The following is a 19,240-nucleotide window of genomic DNA, read 5'->3' as shown; positions in this document are numbered from 1 at the left end:
AATAAATAAAACATTAATTGAACCATAAAAGCCGAACATAAAAGTGTATTCTTTTGAACTTATGTATGAGTCGCACCTACTAACATTAGAATAGTTTAATTGCCATGAATAAAATACAAACCTATGTACATATAACATATATGAATGAAAGTGCAAATAAATCCAAGCTTTTTATTTAATACATTATATTCGCTTTAAAAACAAAAAAACATTTCAGTAGCGCCTAAGTATTTTTAAATTGTTTTAATGTAATTTAAAAGTTATCTCGGAATCTATGCTAATTAAACTTAGTTTAAAAAATATTTGAAACACAAGTCTAAAAGGTCAATGTTTATATTTTAGCCCATCACTTATATTGTTTTCCTTTCCTTACATTAAAAGTCAAATTATATCACTGAACGCATTCATTTTCTGATAGAGACTTTATAAGACAAAATCTGTTAACAGGGAATTTTGCATGTAGAGGTGTTTTTGGTTTAATTGACAACTATTGTCAGAAGACTGTCAGTTTTGACACAAACGTAAGGTGTTGTTTAGACTTTTTATAAACACCATTTTGAATTAATTTCAATTTAATGCAATTTTGCATGCACAATATCTCATTTAATAACATTCTTATAAATTGTCTTGAATTAAGAGTGTTTTTTGGGATCGCTTTCTGCAGCCAAATTAGATTTTCTTAAAAAAGTATCCGCAGTTGCCCATTCGCAGCTGTTTTATTTTATTTTTAAGTTGGTAGACTTGTCTAGATCTCAGATAATGAAACAAAACAAGCGTAGAAGTCCATCAAGGCATCCGTCTCCTTCTTTGCTAATAGATTTTTTGTATTTTAAGAAAGAGTTTTATTATGTACCTGATTTATAATTTTAAATAAATGCTTATTTACCTTTTTCTGATTTTGCATTTGTACATTCATCTACATTTGGTCAAAGTTTGATTGGTTATTTTGGTTTTGCTTTTGGATAAGTTTTTGACATATTGGGGTATGTTCGTAGATTTGGTCAGTCTTTGTTTATGAAATTGAAGTTTTTATAAGTGTGGAAGACTTTTAAAGTTTAATTTTGTTTAACCCTATTACTCATGGAGCCGCGTAATCTGTCAAAATTTGTATAAACAACCTTTAATTAATTTACTTAACTACAACGACCATTTTTGGCAAAAATCAATACATTTACAAAATTACAAAACATTTTTGATATTTCTAGCGTCATTTGTTTAAAAAATATATAAAAATTGTTTTTTAAAGCAAAAATTAACCTTTCCGCATCATTGTTTTTAGTTTTGTGGTCAGAAAAACTTAAAAAATATTTAACTTAGGTCGTTTTCTAATTGCTTTAGAAATGTTTGTGCACAAATCTCAGATTTTTCCAATAGTAGATAAAATCTAGTTTTGTAATTGTTTACGAACTTTTTATAAACTTTACTTTTTTTAAATAAAACGTTAAATATTTGGACAAATGTCAAAGAGAGAAGTGTGTTTAAAAGTGCGTATGCTTTTTCCTATGTGTGAAAGTTGATAAAAATCGAGATTTAGATTTTTGGATCTCTAATCCTTTTTTTTGAATCTCAAGTCTAAAATAAGTCATGAAATCTGAGATTTTTCCACTTTTTTACCTGTCAGATTCAAAAATTTGACTCGACTCTAAAGGTATGACTCATTTTGTGACAATTTGTCCATCTCAAAATTAAAAGTAATGATGCAGGAAGCTTATTTTTTATGTCAAGTACAAGTTTTGTAGTTTTTTTTTAAATTCTAAAAAAAAAATGACTATTGTAAATTTCCCACTTTTTGCAAAAAGTATACAGTGGCTCACAATGAAAACGGTCCACCCTTCTTCAATTGTTTTTTTAGACAAATCATGGGAAGTACAATAAAATATTAAGCTAAACTAATGTTTTTTTTATAGATTAGTGTTCCCTCTCATATAACGTTTTTCTTAAATATTTAATTTCCGTTGTGTCTCTTATTTTACATTATTTATTCATAAGAATGCATTTGCGTTAGGTTTTGACACGCATGTTATTCATTCCTAATGTTTAATTTTGCAAAATGCGTCCTAACACTCAATAGAGCTTTGAAAGTTAATTATTGAACACTATAGAAGTTTAAAAAATCAAAGAGAAATAGCAAAAATTGTTAAAAAAAAGGCTCGTGAAACAGTAAAAAATATTATAAAAAGGTTTCGGAACCCAAAACGAAGTCACAAGAAGATCTTTTCTGAACGTGATGAACGATGGATAGTAAAGAAAACCAAACAAAATCCTAGGCTGAGTGCTCCAACACTTAGAGACATGGTGGAAAAACATCTAAAGATTCAATGTAATTCAGAAACAGTTCGTGGAGTTCTACGAAGAGCAGGATTAAATGGTAGGATTTGCAAGGAAAAAGGCCATTCATGAGCCAGAAAAATAAAAAGGTTCGATTGGAGTTTTCGCACAACTACGCAATAAAAGATTTTTCGTTCTGGAAAAACGTTCTAGTTACGGATGAAAGTAAATACAACATACAACATTTGGATCAGATGGTATGGTCAACGTAAACAGAAAGCCGAATGAAGAGATGCATCCAAAGCATTTGCGTCCTACAATTAAAATTAATGGTGGTCATGTAATGGTATGGGCTACGTGCTCGGCTTCTAGGGATCAGTACCTTACATTTTATTGAAGGGAATATATGAACAAATATCAGTATTTGAATATTTTGAAAAAAATAAAATTAAAAAGAAGTGCTGAAAAACTTGGAATTGAAAATACTTTCTACTTTTACCACGAAATGGTCTGAAGCACTCGGCTGGAATTGTTAAGAATGGTTGTTATACTACTATCCAAGAGTGATTAAACCCCACCGCAATCACCAGACTTAAATATTAATGAACATTTATGGCAAAAATTGGATATTCGTAAACATGACATTTCGAAAAAAAAGTGATCTTAGAAGGGTTTTATTGGAGGAGTGGAATAAAATAAGCCCTGACTATACGAAAAATCTTGTAGAATCTATTCCAAATCGTCTTAAATCTGTTATAAGACAAAAAGGATATCTGACCAAATACTAAAAAAAAACTTCAACTCACTCTTACCATTCTTCTTGCTACTAAAGTTTTGTTGGGCCATTTTTACTGTTTGATGATATAAAATTTTTGTCGTTATTTAATTTAATTTCATTTTGTTATTTTTTAAATCGATATGTTGAAATAGTTTATGTTTTTAAATAAAGATTACATTATCCTATTGAAATGAACAATTTCTCTTTTAATATTATTGGGTTTGAGTGTGGACCATTTTCATTGTGAGCCACTGTACCTTAAATCTCGCAAATAGTAAACGACATTACAGAGGAAAAATATTAAACACCATAGAGCAATTATGTGTGACACGTTCCTTGATTTGTGCGTTCCAATATTAATTCAAAATACACTTAAATAAAAGAACGCACTTAAATTGCGTTGCACTTTACGAACAAAGCCTTGGAGACTCATTGAATTATCCGAGTTACCAACCTTAGAAATTCAATTTTTCTTCCATCGATTATCGATAATCGAATAAAATGTCAATTTTTTATCCTCAGCCAGATTTAAGTTTAAGTTTTATCCGCAGCTGCATGTTGTATTTGTTATACATGAAAGCTCCCACTGCGGGTACGGATAGCACACACCTATTGATTGTCAAAATCAATTTAAAAGTGACTACGTTCAAAAAAGTAGTAAAAAGCAATGTGGATTTGAATGAAAAATTTAATGAAGTATAAAAGCCCAAATTGTTGGAAAATGAATGATATAATTATTATTTAAAAAAGCATTCAAACAGTTGACTAAATATTACTATATATATGGTTAAACATTTGTCATTTAAAATTTTTAATTTAAGCTGTTTAATGTCTAAGGCTTTAGTTCTCTTCACTGACTGTTGCGCCACCTATTTTATATTGTTTTAATACTTTGACGTTTATATAAGGAACTCTGTCAATTGGATTTTACCACAAATTTGATGTGAAAATTAATTTTTATTAATTTTTACAATATTTGTTGATCAAATTACTTTATTGATTCGTGAGATATTATAAGGATATTAAAACTTCTTGAAAATAACTTTTACATAAATATCAAGTTTGAAATAAAAAGCAATGTCAAAATAACAGTTGAAGTTTTTTAGAGGAAATACAAGGTCCGTCAAAAAGATCTCCCATATTTTAAAAGGCAATGAAAAATAAATAAACAATTTAACAGAAAAATGTTATTGAATTTTATAAATTGGAACCAGACTTCGTTGTGGTTCCTAGTAAACTGATTTAAGTGTTTAAAAACTACACGTAGACCTCTATCTATCTATACCTGGAATACCATTTTATCTATAAAAAGCTTTAAATATAAACGTCTAAAAATACGGTAGATTTTTTTGCCGGACCCTGTAGAACTTTAAGTTCGCAACACTATTTTAACTGTATGCTATTTTGACAGCTGTCAAGTGATTTATTTTATGTTAGTTTGGTTTTGCATTTCAAAACAAATAAACTAACGTCTGAACAAATCTTTCAAATTTGCAAATTTATTTTGGAAAATCATGGTTCTGTTAGAAATTTTGATAAGAGAATTTGGTTGAACGTCAATAAATAATAATTCCATATTTGTAGTGATGATAGTTCTCTAGTGTAAGTAAAGACTCCGCTATATCCACAAAAACTGACTGTTTGGTGTTCTTTATAGAGTTTTGTAATAATTGGTCCGTACCTCATTTAAAACGTTGCTGGCCAGAACGTTACTGTCAATTGTGACCGCTTTATAGTCATGATTACTGAATTCCTCTCAACGGTTGAGAATTCAAGTTAATAGGTCCGTTTAAGACAATTTTTACGAAAGATAATTCGAATAAAATAAATTTCATGTTAATTTACGAAAATCATCTTTGTTTTAGGGGCGAAATCGATCTGGAAAAATGTTTGAATCCATATTTGAAGGTGCTTCCCTTTGATTAGAAATGGAAATTATAAACTGATTGATCGGAAGTCACACTAAGTATTTTTTTGAGAAAAAAGTGTAACTTTTTTCTCCAAAAATGTATTTTTCAATTTTTCGGCTATAAATTCGTTCACAACAAATTCACACAATTCCAATGACAGATTTCTGTCAGGATTTCAATCAAGAAATTATTTTCAATGACAGAAATTTTTAATGATTGCAATAAACGACCTGCCAAAAAATTGCAATGTTTATGTTCATTGATGAAAACCAATGATTGCTAGAACTGGGGCCTTACACTGATACTAAATTTTACCAAGGAATGTCATAAACAAAGCAGCCTCCGCAATTCTTTCTATCTTAACATCGTTGGATTTGTGGAAAATCGAATGAAAACTTTTCTTCCTCTGTCAAGATTTTCTTTTTTTTCACACGTAACCATTTGTATCGCAAATTTTGTTATATGTATAAATAGATTTCAATGTATTTTCAAAAACAATTATTTTGATTAAAGAGTAATAACTACCGAAAAATTCCACTTATTCCACAATTGAAACAAAAACATTAACAAAAAAAGACCAAAAAACACTCCCTTATATCGAGCCCTGATTTTCACGATAACCTATTTAACTTCCCGGGTTTAATTTCAGTACCCACATATTCGATATCGTTTTGTTCTGTTTTGTTTTACTTGAGCTTTAGTTTACATTGCCTGCCGCATACAAGGTTCTGCAAACAACCTGTCCTAGTTAAGTCCTCTGTGTCGTCGGTCGGCGGCGGCGTCGTCATCCCTCTTCCCTTCTATGCCACCTACCAGAGATCCGACGGATTCCCGACGTCAACAGTCAGACTACAAAGTCTACAACATGCACATTATTGCACCCACATACAAAAGTAATATAGTCTAACATTTTCATTAATAGGATTCGTTTCTCGTCTGGGCTTTTGTTGACATTTTACGATAAAAGGTGGAGCCACCATCTGCACCACTCCTACGTCCTACCACCCACTCGAACCCCACCTAAAAACCCAGAGGTATTTCATTTAGGAAAACAAACAAAAATATCAAGAAAATTTATTCCCCTACCATCCCATATACCCGCATTGGAGTACGGGTACCTGCGAGGATATTCAACACGTGTATATAAGAGGAGAGGTACACATGAGAGTAATTTTTGTTTTGTAATATGAATTTATATATGTACAAAAAAAAGGATGAAAAAAGTCCTTTGAACGCCCAAATAGGTCTATTTACATTGATATCCCACTCACTTCCTATTTATTAAACTGGAGCGGTATGCGGTGGTGACAGACGATGAGCGACGAGGACGACGAGGTTTGAAAAATATTTTGCGATATTTTATTAGGCTAGGCATTATCCAAGCTCCATTGGCCCGGTTATATGCGGGTGAATGACTCCAGGTTAGGTTAGATTTACGTAGGTAAGGCATACATCTATGACCAAAATAATAGGAACATTTCATACTTTTAATGTAAGTCTTCTTACTTGCGACTTATAGGAACTGCATTGCGAGAAAAATTTCGAACTAGAGATTCTAATTAAACATGACGATGGGTCCCGTGATGCCGTCCGTCTGGTTATCATCGCCCCTACAGCCTTGACCATATGGTCAACATTGATAATAACTAAGTTATGAACGGTGTTTCTTCGAGATGTAGAACTTTAAAATGGAAAAACACAAAGATGATTTCTAACTCAAATGAAGTAATTGTAATGGGTCCGATTTGTCAAATTGACGTTTCAAGGCCCCTAGAGTCGAAATAAAAAATTTTTAGAAAGTTGTCTGTTCGTACGTTTGCGACGTTTTTTTCGTCGTCCATAGCTCAAGAACCACAACAGATATCGACTTCAAATTGATTTGTTTATACAGATAATGATGCAGATAGATGTAGAATCCAATTAACGTTTTTTTTTATAAATAAAAATAAACTGAAAACAATTTGTAACCTCGAAACTTTTACGAATAAAAAATGATTTCATCATTCAATTTTGTGCAACGAAAAATAACATTTTTAACATCTGGTAAAATTTTGAGAAAAATCTAATTGAAGACATTACTCGAAGTTGGTAAAAATTTAGTTTCGACTCAAATATCTTTTCAAAGATTTGAGATTATGGGCTCCAATTAATTTTATCTTATAAGAAATATTGTTTTCAACATTTGGGAAAATTTTGAGAAAAATCGATTAGACAGTTTTTTCTTACTAAAAACTAAAAACCTAAACAAATTTAACAAAAGTTTATAAAAATTGATTTTCGACTCAAATATCCTTTCAAAACTTAGAGATATTGGCTTTTAGCTCTATTTTTATCTTTAAAAAATATTGTTGTCTACATTATGTGAACTTTTTTTAGAAAAATCTAATAGAGAGTTTTTTTTCAAAAAATAATAACGTCAAAAAATAATAACCTAAAAATTAAAACTTGGCAAAAATTTACTTTCGACTGAAATAGCTTTTTGAAAATTAAAAATATTGTCTTCAAACATTTTTTTATTTCACAGAAAATATTGTTTTCTTTTTTATAACCGTTTTTTTTTATAAAAAAATAAAATCTTCAAAAAACAGTACGCAAATTTTGTAAAAATTCAATTTTTGTCAAAATTTTACTGCATGTTGGCAACAATTTTAGTTTTAAGCCATAATCTCAAAGTTTTGAAAAGATATTTGAGTCGAAATCCAATATTTACCAACTGTAAGTAATGTTTTTTTATTTTTTATAAAAAAAAATCAATTCGATTTTTTCAAAATTTTACAAGATGTTATAAACGTTATTTTCCGTTCCACAAAATTGTTTTGGATTTTGTATCCGTAAAATTTTCGAGGTGAATTTTTTTTTGTTGATTTATAAAAAAAACGTACGGACGTACGTACAAACGCACGCACAGACATCTTTCTAAAAATCTTTTATTTCGACGAAATGTCAACATTTGACGAATCAGACCCATTACAATAACTTTCTATGGGAAGTTCATAAAAAACAGTCCGTTGAGAACGTTTAAAGTGGCTTACAACCCTTTACCATTCCTGTGTGCGAGTAATGTTGTTAGGGATGGAGGGGACCTACATTTTCTAAGCCGAATCCAAACGACTAATTTGAAAAAAGCACTTATAATGACAAGAATTACTCTTGGACGATTATTCAATTCCTCGTAAGAGGCAGTACCCTTAAAAACGAATTTTTATGGCACAGGGAGGGATTGAACCCAAGATTTCTGGCATGACAGCTCTACGGACTAACCATCACCATACGGGTACTATTTTTGTATGTAAAAAATGGAATATTTTGGAAAAAGTCTTATATGTGAATGTGCTTTAGAATGTGGCTCAAAAAGTTATGCTCCTTAAAATGATAACAACCTCAAGAATACTTCAATGTTAACTAGGTTCTGGCTTCTAGAGACAACATTTAAGTTTTTGAGTTAAATATATTATCAGTTACATATGGACCTGAATCTGATAGAGAAGCATTCAATTGAGCTTAAAATTATAGAGATGAGACATAAATAAACCTTCTAAATTAACGAATCTTTAGAGAAATGTCACTGAAATTAGTTAACGAAAAAAATATAATTAGTTTAAAAAAAATATTTTTAACTGTAAACGTTTTTTTTTGATTTTTTTTGTTAAAGTTTAAATAAAAGTGATTATATTATTCTGGCGATAGCTGTACATACATACATATGTAAGGGTTATGGTTTGATTGGCTGTGTGTATGTTGAAGTGGTATGTGTATGTTTTAAATCTAAATTCAATTTTATTTTCCTGTATCTAATTTTCCCTCCTCACGGTTACACGGTTTCTTCTTGTCACCAACGTCATTCTGGTTTGTAGTCTTCGGTTTACTCTAAGTCATAGTCGTCATCGAGTAATGGGTTACCCAAGCCCATGAAGGTGTTATTTCAAAATAAGGAAACACTTGCACTTTAAAACAACTGTGGGTTCTCAGTTGTTCGTGTTCTCAGGGTTATATACATAACGAGGATATGTAGGCGAGGATGCCTACCTACTATTTTCAAATAATTGCTGATTGTAATCAAAAGTAGTTAACCCAGTTGCTCGGTTTCTATATCAATAAAAGCTCATCGCTTTATTTTACCTTCATTTTCAACCTAACTACGATTATAGAGGTACCTATGGATATGAAGATATCACAAAGAACATTTTGCTACGCAAAGTCTCTTATACCTACACTAATCGATGAACCATTAAATCTATTAGACAGAAATCAACATCGACTAAGTTGTAAAGCAGCATTTTTAAATAAAACAAAACACTCTTAAGTTTATAAGTTTCGTACGAGACACATACCGAGAGAACGATATCATCGATGTGTATTTTGTATCGATGTACGATAGGACTATGAGTGTTTTCGTTCACAAGGACAAAATATCCAATCAAAGTTGGTTTTTAATTTTCTCTCAAAGATAATTATTTAGCTTGAAAGACTTTTGTGTGTCTATCTTTAGTTTACATATTCCGATTTGGATAAAAAGAACAATAAAGAAGTTTGTGGCTTGGAAAATTGATGGCTTGAAAAAAAATGTGTCTTTGAATTAAAAATAAAAATTTAAGCTCTTGATTCTAGCTATTTTTTGTATGATCTAATATGATATCAATTGTGGACCATGGAGTCTGATATATAATAATATGTTTCCGTTTCTTGGTAAAATGTTTGTCATTCGTTTTGTGGTTTCACGCTGGTTTTTGACACCTGTCAAACTCAGCTGCCATTTGAAGTGTCATAATATTAGTTGAATTTAACCATTAACTACAATGGATTGCTTAAATATCGAACGAGGGGTTTAAATTAAGAATTATAATTACTTACTTACTTAAGGTGGCGCTAGAGTCCGGGCGGACCTGGGCATCAACCAACATGCGTCTCCAGCCAGCTCGGTCCCTAGCTAGCTGTCTCCAGTTTTGCACGCCAAGTTGGTTGAGGTCCTCTCGCACCTGGGTGCGCCACCTGAGTCGCGGTCTTTCTCTACTGCGCCGTTCCTCGGGATTGGATTCGAAGACATTCCGGGCTGGACCGTTGATGTCCATCCGCTCTACTTGACCTAGCCATCTAAGCCGTTTGATTTTAATTCTGCTAACTAGGTCAGTGTCGCTCTACAATCCGTACAGTTCGTCGTTATATCTTTTCCTCCATTCTCCACCTATGCGTACGGGACCAAAAATCACCCGAAGAATTTTTCTCTCGAAGCATCCTAAGACGCTCTCATCTTTCTCTGACAGGGTCCACGCCTCAGCGCCATAAATGAGAACCGGGATGATGAGTGTCTTATAGATGGTGATTTTAGATGATCGAGAGAGGACTTTACTTCTCAATTGCCTCAATTGTCCAAAGAAGCAGCGATTTGCAAGAGATATTCTTCGTTTGACTTCAGCGCTGGTGTCGTTGTCTGTGTTAATAGCGGCGCCTAGGTAGAGAAAGTCCTTAACTACCTCAAAGTTATAGCTATCCATGGTGACGTTTTGTCCAAGACGTCGTTGTCTTTTTGGATGACAGCATATTCTTGGTCTTGCCCTCATTGACCACTAAACCCATCTTCTTCGCTTCCGTCGCAATGCTCAAAAACGCTCCACTGACATCACGCTTTGATCTTCCAATTATGTCAATTTCATCTGCGTATCCGAGTAATTGGATGGACCTTTGGAAGATTGTGCCTCTATTTTTGACGGTTGAGTTTTGCACAATTCTTTCCAAAACGATGTTGAAGAAGTCGCATGACAGTGCATCGCCTTGTCTAAAACCTTTTTGACATCAAATGCATCGGTAAGATCTTTTCCGACCTTGATAGAGCAGCGTGCATTCTCCATCGTCATTCTGCACAAACGGATAAGTTTGACAGGGATGCCAAAACTAGACATTGCTTGGTAGAGCTCTTCCCTATAGATGCTGTCATACGCGGCTTCAAAATCGATAAAGAAATGGTGGGTATCGATTTGAAGCTCCTGGGTTTTTTCCAAGATCTGCCGTAGTGTGAATATTTGGTCGATAGTGGACTTTCCTGGTCTGAAGCCACACTGATAAGGACCAATGAGGTTGTTGACGAATGGCTTCAGACGTTCACATAATACGACAGAGAGGATCTTATATGCAATGTTAAGGAGACTGATGCCTCTACAGTTAGCGCAGTTTAGAGGGTCTCCTTTCTTATGTATCGGGCACACTATGCTGAGATTACACTCATCGGGCATGCTTTCTTCCGACCATATTTTACAGATGAGTTGGTGCATGCTCCTTACTAAGTCTGCTGCTTTGTTTGACTAAAGTTTAGATGTCAAGGTCGGGTAGGGAGAATTGTTGACCTGCGTTGCCTAGGTTGAGCGGTTCTATCTCCCTTACTGCGGAATTCGGTTCGTCATCGCCGTTATATAATTTGAAGAAGTGGTCTTTCCATATTCTCAAAATCGACTGCGGTTCTACTACGATGTTCCCCTGATCGTCCTTACAGGCTTCGGTTCGTGGCTGGCACCCTTGGGAGGTTTTTTTAACTTTTGCTAAAATTTACGAACCTCATTTCTATTGTGACATCCCTCTATCTCCTCGATCGCGCGCTTCTCATGCTCTCTTTTTTTCCATCAAAGAAGCAGGGGTTCCTCCCTCCTCTTCTGCTCGTAGAGCTCGCGAGCAGCTCTGTCCTTTTGGGCAGCGCCATTTTGTATGCCTGCTGTTTTGCTGCGTGCGCTTGTCGGCATTTGTCGTCAACCAGGGGTTTCGGTGTGGTGGCCGTGTGAAACCTAGCACTTCAGAGGCGGCATCTCTGATGGCTGCAAGGCAATGTTGCCACTGGTTTTCAGTGCTTAATGCAGGCAGCATAGGACTCCTTAAGAGGTTATTAGGCACTTGATCGGAAAAGGACATGGAAGTCTCTTGCGACTGTAGCCGTCCAACGTCGAATCTTCTCACAGTATTTCCTTGTTTTGGCTTAGATCGGGATATCCGTAGCCGTACCTTGGCTACAACGAGGAAGTGGTCCGAGTCAATGTTGGCTTTTCGGAATGTTCGGATATCCTGTATACTGGAGAAGTATCGTCCATCGATCGCAATGTGGTCAATCTGGTTGACGGTTGATTGATCAGGAGATTTCCATGTCCCCTTGGGGATAAATAAGTATCGTTGATTTGAGTTTAAATTGGCTTAACTCGGTACGAATTGGAAATTATAACTGAATTATATGGTTTGTCAGACAAATATGTAAACATGTTGAGTGTCAGTCAAAACTGTCATTCATAAATCTATCCTATGGCTTCGCTTAACAACTTAAAAAATGTGTACACGACATTTAGAATAATAACTCATGATCTTAATCTTATGTGACCTGACACTGAAAATTTTAACTTCTGATGCAATCTCATATCTTTCTGATCTAAACTAATAACTTCGATATTCATTACTGATCGAATTTTTTGTCATCAACATCCCGAGGGTATAATTTGTCATCATTCAAGACTGTCATTCAAATTAATTGATGCAATTATTTCGCACACATTTCACTCAATAATTGTATTTTGTTTTTCCAGCTTCAAATAAATACATTCAATGAACACCACCTTATTTGTGCCAAAGTATGGCCATAATCATACAACAGACGATGAACCAATTTTTGTCCAAGCACTAGCAGCTATTAGCCATCATCATCATCATTATAAACGACATGAATTTTCACCCGTAACATTATCAGGCGAATGGCCACGTATGACACGCCTTCTAATCCTATCATGTATATCATTAATTGGGAGCGTTGGAAATATATTCATGATTTCATCGATCATGATTGAAGATCATCTTAAACGTGCAGGTATGAAAATTAGTCTAATTTATAATTTTGTATTTTTTTTTTACTTAAATACTGATTTCATTTTTCTTATAAATTTTATTAATAATTCAAAAGTAGTTCGTAAAACATATTTATACAAAAATAATGGAATTTGAATATATACAAAAATACCCAAGTAAAATATATTATTATAATAATTTTCTCTGTATTTGTTGACGTTTATAAACTTTGTATCTTTGGACGTTAAATAGATTAACAAATTTCGTATTTTATTTTTTAGATTATTTAAATAAAACTTAATATATTTTCTATGAGTAATGAAATTAATTTCCAATTCTTTTATTTTCATATATTTTTGTAAATTTGATACATAGTTTGGGTGAAAGGGCTGCAAAATATGAAAAATGTTGTTTATATTCTTATAACAAAACATTTTACTTTCTTAAATAAGAGTTCGGTATTTTGTAAACTATTTATTTTTTAAATAAAAAAGGTTGGAAGATAAACTGTTCAATGTTTAGAATTTTTCTATGCATGATTTTCGAAAAAAAATTAAATTCAAAAACTCTTTTTGGTACATTTCAATTTTTTAAAATTTCATGGGAAATTTCAAAGAAAAAGACCTACAAATCTAATAATGCAACCCTACCTCCCAGACTATGCATTCATTATGGGTTTTTTCTTTACTCTGAATTTCAGTAATTTGATGTGGATTTTAATAAAAGATTTTTTTTTGCTTAGATGCTCAGAGTAAAGGTTAAAAATACTTTAAAAAACATAATTTAAACTTTAACTACAGTCATAAAAAATTGTATCAAACATAAAGACAACAACCAAAAGGATCAACAAAAAACAACTACAATTTTATTTCAGGGAATGCATTTATAGGTAACATAGCTCTAGCTGATTTATTAGTTACCAGTGTCCTGATGCCGGCTTCCACGATCGTCCTTTTAGCTGACATTGAGGACACTCAATCAGTGTGTAGAGTGCAGTGGTTTCTAGCCACCTGTGCATTTTTAGTCAGTATTTTATCATTGGCAGTAAGTAAAACTACAAAATAATAATTAAACCAAGTTAAAACCAAAGAAAAAAAACAAGCTATGTGCCTTAATAATGTTGTACCTATCACTCTATGTCGTGTCAAAATGTGTGCGGAATATGTATATTTACAGTTGTGGTCTTATAATTAAGCCACTGAAGTTATCTTTTTTTAATTAAGAATTAAGTATTTACTGAAAAATTAATATTTTTACTGCAATATTCAAGTAATTTAAGATTTTTTCTATTCATAACTATTCATACATTTTTAATTTAGCCATCTACAATAAGGAACTTTAATATTGTATTCAGAATGCTTTAAATTACGTTATATAGTTTGTGCACCTAGTATTGCGTTGGAAGTCCTTTTTGTCGTAAAGCTTCTATATATTGGCCACTCAACACTACATATTGATAAGAAGACATTTTAATATACGCCGTTTGAATATTTATGCCTTATTCATCGGTTTTTGTAGTGCAACTGCCTTTTTTATATATAAAAAACCGGATTTATTAGGTGAAACAATTACATTCATTAAATTCATTTAAAGATTGGAACTTTAAATTTTGAAATCATCAATCATTTAACCTTAACAAAATTTGAATAATTTGTTCCTTACTCATTTGACTGCAATCAATTGATTGCGACCATTTCTGACTTCAAGACCTTACCGATTTTCGATGAAGTCATTAAAATCAAAATTTCAAAAGTTTTTAAAGAAATTTCGTTTGAGAATGCTATGTTTTTATCGATTTTAAAGCAATACCCTGCTTACTTAGCCACCCGTTGTGAGTTCAACTTAACACGTCTCTAAATAACTCCTTATGTATGATACCTTAGGCTCGTTTCACTCTACACTGTTTTGACCATACGGCAAAAAACCTGACGGCGAATAAACCGGATCAATGGCTAATTACACATTATACGGTTTTAAAACACGATATAACTCTGCCGCACGAATAAAATCGGATGATGTGAAAACATTAATTTCGTTACGTACGCCACTAAGCTTATCGCGCCGCCCGGCTGCTGTATTCTGTAGTGGCAGTCGTATTTAGCATCCGTTCTTTTCTCTATAGTTCATTATCTGTGGTACCCAGCATGGTTTTCTTAAAAAGCGTTCAGTTGTTTCTAATTTGTTTACTTTACTTCTTTTTGTTAAGATTTTTTTTTGAAAAACGTGAACAGTAGGTTGTATTTGTATCTTTACATACTTCATCAAGACCTTTGACAAATCCTCTCATAAAACTTTACTCGTAAAACTAGCACAGCAAGGTTTTAATGACTTTTTCATAAACTGGATCTAATCATATTTAAAAGAGAGACGTTATAGTATTAAACTTCGTAATGAGTGTTCAAGTTCATTTTTTTGTGAATTTTGGTGTAACCCAGGGTAGCCATCTTGGTCCAATTCTATTTGTTTTATTTGATAAATGATTTAGTTTCGATCATACAAAAATTTTCTGTCCTAATAAAGGGTGATTTTTTTGAGGTTAGGATTTTCATGCATAAGGTAGTATTTAACAGATCACGCGGGATTTCAGACATGGTGTCAAAGAGAAAGATGCTCAGTATGCTTTGACATTTCATCATGAATAGACTTACTAACGATCTACGCTTGCAAATCATTGAATTTTATTACCAAAATCAGTGTTCGGTTCGAAATGTGTTTCGCGCTTTACGTCCGATTTATGGTCTACATAATCGACCAAGTGAGCAAACAATTAATGCGATTGTGACCAAGTTTCGCACTCAGTTTACTTTATTGGACATTAAACCAACCACACGAATGCGTACAGTGCGTACAGAAGAGAATATTGCGTCTGTTTCTGAGAGTGTTGCTGAAGACCGTGAAATGTCGATTCGTCGCCGTTCGCAGCAATTGGGTTTGTGTTATTCGACCACATGGAAGATTTTACGCAAAGATCTTGGTGTAAAACCGTTTAAAATACAGCTCGTGCAAGAACTGAAGCCGAACGATCTGCCACAACGTCGAATTTTCAGTGAATGGGCTCTAGAAAAGTTGGCAGAAAATCCGCTTTTTTATCGACAAATTTTGTTCAGCGATGAGGCTCATTTCTGGTTGAATGGCTACGTAAATAAGCAAAATTGCCGCATTTGGAGTGAAGAGCAACCAGAAGCCGCTCAAGAACTGCCCATGCATCCCGAAAAATGGACTGTTTTGTGTGGTTTGTACGATGGTGGAATCATTGGACCGTATTTTTTCAAAGATGCTGTTGGCGTCAGCATTTTGCCTTGACCGTATAATATAAAAGCGTATTATGCTCTTTTTCGCGCCTCTTACAAAATGTCGCCGTCCGGTTTTTTGCCGTACGGTCTAAACCGTGTAGTGTGAAACAAGCCTTAGGGGTTTGAGTCTTTCGTATTTAGCATCCGTTCTTTTCCCTAAAGTTCATTATCTATATGATAATATAGATATAATGAACTATAGTTCATTATATATGATAATACGTAAAAAAAGTTAAAAACGTTTATAATTGCATGTTTGATTCTTGTCCTTTAAGTAGAGTACATGTTTTTTCTTACTTGGACGTTGTCTTAGATTCTAAACCAACATTTAATGAACATATTAACTTCATTCTTAAAAAAAGAAAATATAGTTCTGGGTTTCATTAAGAGATTTGGGCAAGATTTCCATGATCCATATGATTTAAAGTTACTTTTTGTTGTTCTGTAATCACCTTACTACACCGGCCGTACACGTCATAAGACTCGAAAAGAAATTTCAGACAAGATGTTTGCGTTTCTGTATACGATGCCTTCCGTGATTTCAAGATATTCATATATTGCCGCCTAACTCACAAAGACTTTATTTTATAAACTTTCCTAATTTGACAAATCAAAGGAAATACTTTCAAATTTGGTTTTATTGTTGGAAAAATAAATGGACACATTTCATGGCCATAAGTTCTTGGTAGCTTAAACTTTAGTGTTAGTCGTTCAAGTATTTAGCATTTTGCACATGAGCTACGAACTACGAACTGCGATCTTTGAACTGTTGAAGTTCTCATATTTTGACTTTTCTTTCACATGAGCTTTATTTCTATCCGCAACGAATTGAATAACCTTTATCTCCATATTTTATTCAGCCATAATCTTTCACAAAAAAACAAAATCAAAGTGTGATAATTTTGAGGTTAAGTTGCGCACGAACAATTTATGGCTGAAACACAAACACGCTTCAGCTTTCAGCTTCGTTTGCGTTACGTTGGGCCTGCTTCGAGGTTGCTTTGAATGACACTTCCAAAATGACATTTCTAAAATGGCATTCTATCACTAGCAGCTGTTATTTTTTCTCAAAATAAAACAAAAGTATGAGTTTTGAAATCGAAAAAATTAAACTTATTGGAGAATTAGCTTACACAGCCTATAATAAGCAATGGGAATCCCTCCAACATTTTGTGTGGTGACTTTTTACAGCTGTTGAGCTGTCAGACAAAGCTAATTTGAACTAGAGCTTCCGTTTGGAATCACATTACGTTATTTCATTACGATTGCCAAATGAAACATGAGGTCGAAGCGTCACTATGATAGCATGCATTGAATTCCTATGGCTGAACTCGTAAACGTCAAGCCAAAGCTGAAGCGTGTTTGTATTTCAGCCATTACTCGTTGCGGTGTGGATAGTATGTGGAACGCGAATAGAGTCTGACAGTTCGTAGCACTGCAATTCGTGTTTTAGAGAACAAAATACAAACTTTATTATCCGTACATTAGTTTCAATTGATTTCTTATAATTTAAATGTGTTTTTTTTTTTAATTGACTTTTTGAAATGTGTAAAATTACGTTTGTTCGTCCATTCGTTCATTCTTTGTTCGCTCTCATGTAAAAGACCCTTAAGAATCCAGAAACCTTTGAATGCAAGTTTTAGTAATTCAAACAATGGCGTACATAGCTCCTTAAATCAATTAATTAATTCACCAAATGATAATATATGTAAAGCCTGTTTAAGTTTTAGATTTTAACTATGTTTTATATTAATAAGAATTGTTAACGTTAGTACTTAAAGAATTATAATAAAGAAGACTGCAAGTAATTACAGAGACCACAAGTGAATGTAGACTTCAAAAAAATACACACATTTTAAGTGAATGTCATGAATTCAATCCAATGCCAAAACTTCAAGTGAATGCTAAGACTTTAAAAGATTACAAAAACTTCAAATGATTGCATGAAGTTTAAAAAAAAAATCAATTAAGTAAATGCAATCAAATTATTGGAAGATAAATGATTGCAGCCATTTTAAGGTCGAATGATTAGTGATTTCAATGAATGCAATCTTTTAGTTCAATTTAGTAAATGGTTATGAGGATTGCTCTCTTAAAAGATTACGTTCTTTTGAAAGCCTGTGTGAAACGTAAAAAGAAGTGAAAGATGCTTTACCTATAGTCTTTTAGTATTTCCAAGTATTCTGAGCTTAAATTTGTCACTCAAAAGATTAAACTTTTATGATTACCTGACATGCCGTCAGGTTTTTCTATCCTCCTCTAGAATGGGTTTATGTACGGTTCTTCGTTGATATAATCAAGAGCGTTCCTAAACTAACCTTGAGTAAAATTTTTAAATTTTCGTTACTTTGACAAAGTTTTGGAGTTTTTAATATCGTTTTCAGATGATGTTTCTATAACACGGAGTTGAGCTTTTTTATGGCCTATTTAAATAAAATATTATTTTTTTCCAGTCAAAATACATACAAAACAAAAAAACAGATAATTTAAAAAACACTTATATTTTAAAAACGACGAAGAAAATTGTCAAATAACAGAATATCAATTAAATGGTTAAATTTTTGTTCTCTCGTCGCTTAATTATCCGACCACAACTGTATGTGTTATGTGTGTAAATCTGTAAATATAGATTTGATTTTTATTTGATGTCCTTTTTTTATAAAAAGAAAAAAAAGCGTATATCTAACCTAGCCTACTATTCTTATAAATAAATATATACGCTATTACGCACAATTTATTATTAATAGTGAGTGTCCTGATTAATTTGCCTTATTCATCTTTTTATGTGCGTTTCATTTAACTTTAAGTGTCAGCCTATTAGTTAAGTGTTTTGAATATAAATGTTTATCTTATTACTTAATGACAAGGACTATTAAATTTTCTATTTATTGTTGTAATATAGTTATTTTTGTATATGTGTTTCAATTATTTTTCCCGAAGACTTTTATTTATACTTATTCATATGTTTGTATATGCATATAAGAGTATATATTAGGGTGGGCCATATTCATATTCATTGAGAAAGCTTTGGAATGGTAGTAACCAGACTTTGACAAGGATCACTTTGGCTGCGTTCAATCTTGTGTTGAATAGGGTATCTTGGATAGGTGGATTTTTAGATACCTTGGTGAACGATTTGCTGTTTACAAAATGCCGAAAAACATTTAAGCTTCGAAGTCCAA

General features: G+C 32.8%; 1 protein-coding gene across 1 annotated transcript in view; it reads left to right on the top strand.

The window, feature by feature from the left end:
- The window catches only part of LOC129943001 (melatonin receptor type 1B-A-like), a 35,751-nt gene that overhangs the window by 8,569 nt on the left and 7,942 nt on the right, over nucleotides 1-19,240 (top strand). Inside the window, exons 2-3 of the mRNA XM_056052201.1 lie at nucleotides 12,510-12,787; nucleotides 13,640-13,809. Of these exons, the coding sequence (XP_055908176.1) occupies nucleotides 12,529-12,787; nucleotides 13,640-13,809 (429 nt within the window). The 5' untranslated portion in view covers nucleotides 12,510-12,528. The remainder of the gene's footprint in view (nucleotides 1-12,509; nucleotides 12,788-13,639; nucleotides 13,810-19,240) is intronic.

The sequence above is a fragment of the Eupeodes corollae genome, chromosome 1, assembly GCF_945859685.1.
Source record: "Eupeodes corollae chromosome 1, idEupCoro1.1, whole genome shotgun sequence".
NCBI classification, from domain to species: domain Eukaryota; kingdom Metazoa; phylum Arthropoda; class Insecta; order Diptera; family Syrphidae; genus Eupeodes; species Eupeodes corollae.
Note: the sequence above shows the minus strand (reverse complement) of the source record. Positions and strands in the feature narration are given on the sequence as shown.